At 30.9% G+C, this 2,669-nt stretch overlaps 1 protein-coding gene across 1 annotated transcript in view; it reads left to right on the top strand.

The window, feature by feature from the left end:
- Positions 1–180: 180 nt before the first annotated feature.
- LOC106471573 (2-hydroxyacyl-CoA lyase 1-like) overlaps positions 181–2,669 on the top strand; it is a gene marked incomplete at its 5' end in the record, with an annotated part of 35,352 nt that continues 32,863 nt past the window's right edge. The window contains 2 exons of the mRNA XM_013932176.2: positions 181–297; positions 2,004–2,044. Of these exons, the coding sequence (XP_013787630.2) occupies positions 181–297; positions 2,004–2,044 (158 nt within the window). The remainder of the gene's footprint in view (positions 298–2,003; positions 2,045–2,669) is intronic.

Genomic DNA, 2,669 nt, shown 5'->3' with positions numbered 1-2,669 from the left:
CATAATTGAATAGTAATATTTAAGTTCTTATTTCAGGATGTTAAGTATATTGTTTGGAGTGGTTGGAGTTTTGTAAAACATAATTGAATAGTAATATTTAAGTTCTTATTTCAGGATGTTAAGTATATTGTTTGGAGTGGTTGGAGTTTTGTAAAACATAATTGAATAGTAATATTTAAGTTCTTATTTCAGGATGTTAAGTATATATTTGGAGTGGTTGGAGTTCCAGTTGTAGAGATTGCTGTAGCTGCTCAGGAAGTTGGAATAAAGTTCATTGGAATGCGTAATGAGCAATCCGTAAGTAAGATATTTTTTTCTTCCAAGAAATTGTATATTTTGTTTGAATTTATTTAATTTAGATGTTAGCTAGATGATGTGTAGATCCAACAAGAACTAGAACAAGTGTAGAATATAAATACGACATTCTGTGAAGTGTCAATAGGTTATTAGAGAGTGAATTTATAGGTATAATTGTTTTTAAAAAAAGACAGTTGAATAATCAGTGTGTTGTCATGTTATCAGACTTCTTGAGTTACTTCATCAATTTGTTCTACTGTAGTTAACATTAGACCCACGACAACTCGAGCTGTGTTCAAGTTTGTAGAAATGTTAAATGGGGGAAACAGTTACTTATCATTACATGAACTGGACATTGAATTATTTTCACCAGATATGATCTAAAAGAAGCCACTGATGAATGAATAATTTCACAACATGTATTTGAATGCATTATTTTAAAGTGAAAGAAAAATGACTGTTTATTATTTTACATTTATTAAGGTGTTTTTCATTTTCTAGTTTACATGACTTCACTTCTTTTGTACAAGTAATTATTGGTGTTTGTGATGTTTCTGGTACAAGTACAGTTTGTTTCTTCAGCAATAAGCTGTTTGTATGCTTAAGGGTATCATATGTAAGTTGGTAGATAAGGGGTGTTAATAAACCCATAATATTAAAATATCAACACATTTGTTTATCCAATATAAGAGTTTTATTTGTTGCTTAAGAGACGTGTATATATCTTGATTAAAGTACTATGAATTTGACAAACAATATATCTTGTAACAGGATAAAAATTGTATAGGTATATCTGTAGATTTGTGTTTAACACAGCCTATCTTTGTCAAACACAAAATATATCTTGTAATAGGATAAAAATTGTATAGATATATCTGTAGACTTGTGTTTAACACAGCCTATCTTTGTCAAACAAAATATATCTTGTAATAGGATAAGAATTGTATAGATATATCTGTAGATTTGTGTTTAACACAGCCTATCTTTGTTAAACACAAAATATATCCTGTAACAGGATAAGAATTGTATAGATATATCTGTAGATTTGTGTTTAACACAGTCTATCTTTGTCAAACACAAAATATATCTTGAAATAGGATAAGAATTGTATATCTGTATACATAGGTTTGTGTTAGCTATTGTCGTCAGCTAGTATTTGTGGTTATAGTTAACCTTTCTTAACCCTGTTGATTTTTAGAACTAAGAATGAATGTTACTTAACCATAATTAAAGTTATACTTTCTCAGCTTAAAAAAAAAGAGGGAAAACAAATTTTGACTCTCCATAGGTTATTATCAAGTTTCCTAAACAACAGGAAAGTCTACTTAAAATCTTTATTCTCTAGTGAAATCATGTGCTGCCTTTTTGGCCGATCTCTAGTTGTATTCGCCATTTGTGAACTTAGATAGTACGGGAAGTACATGTATCACTACTTCAGTTATAAGAAAGGACTTCACGTGGTACATCGTGTATTCTTAAAACACAACCTACAGGAAAAGGCACCATTTAGTCGTTAAGGCTGCCGTTGTACGGACTCCTTTGTGTAAGATAAAAATTTAAAAACATTCATTACCTTTCAGGCAATCCTCGATTTCCATCTTAAAATCAGCAAATTCGTATGGTGAGCTTGACTAGAAAAATACACAAAACATTTGTTTTATTGTATAAAACTTGACCAAAATATATATTATTTTTTTCTTTCTCAGGCATGCTATGCTGCTGGAATAATGGGATATCTCACAAGAAGGTATGTAGATGTTGCTAATAGCCAGTGAACAACAGCAACTTATAAAAAATATTGTTCTATAACATACGAGTATTATGTTTGTGTAGTTACGTGTTCGGAGGATTCAGGAGAGACAAGAAGCAGGTTAGAAAATATCTGGGGTGGTACTAATCTAAAGAATTACACAATTTTAATTTTTCACTGACCTGTGACCTTTAAGTCCCACCCCACTTCCAGTTTTTGTGAAGAAATCCTGAAAACTGTAATTGAAAGTTTTTGTATAAACTTACATTAAAGACCATTTTTAGTACTGTCTTGCAATATCTGTTACTTAAGTTTTGGTTCATGAACACAGCCAGAAACTTCTCCACCGATGATGTTATGCTCAGTAAGATAACTATCCATTAAATTTTCAATTTTTTTATTATTTGTTTGCTTCCTTGTTTTTGTCTTTCGGAGTGTTTATTAAGAAATAGTACAATCATCATTGACTTTCTACACTGATCTTCTGATCACTTCATACCAGTTTCACTCCTCTAGTTATCCACTGACTGATCATTTCACACCAGTTTCACTCCTCTAGTTATCCACTGATCATTTCACACCAGTTTCACTCCTCTAGTTATCCACTGATCATTTCACACCA

This window comes from Limulus polyphemus, unplaced genomic scaffold (assembly GCF_000517525.1).
Source record: "Limulus polyphemus unplaced genomic scaffold, Limulus_polyphemus-2.1.2 Scaffold4707, whole genome shotgun sequence".
NCBI lineage: Eukaryota > Metazoa > Arthropoda > Merostomata > Xiphosura > Limulidae > Limulus > Limulus polyphemus.
This window is presented reverse-complemented; position numbering and strand designations above follow the sequence as displayed.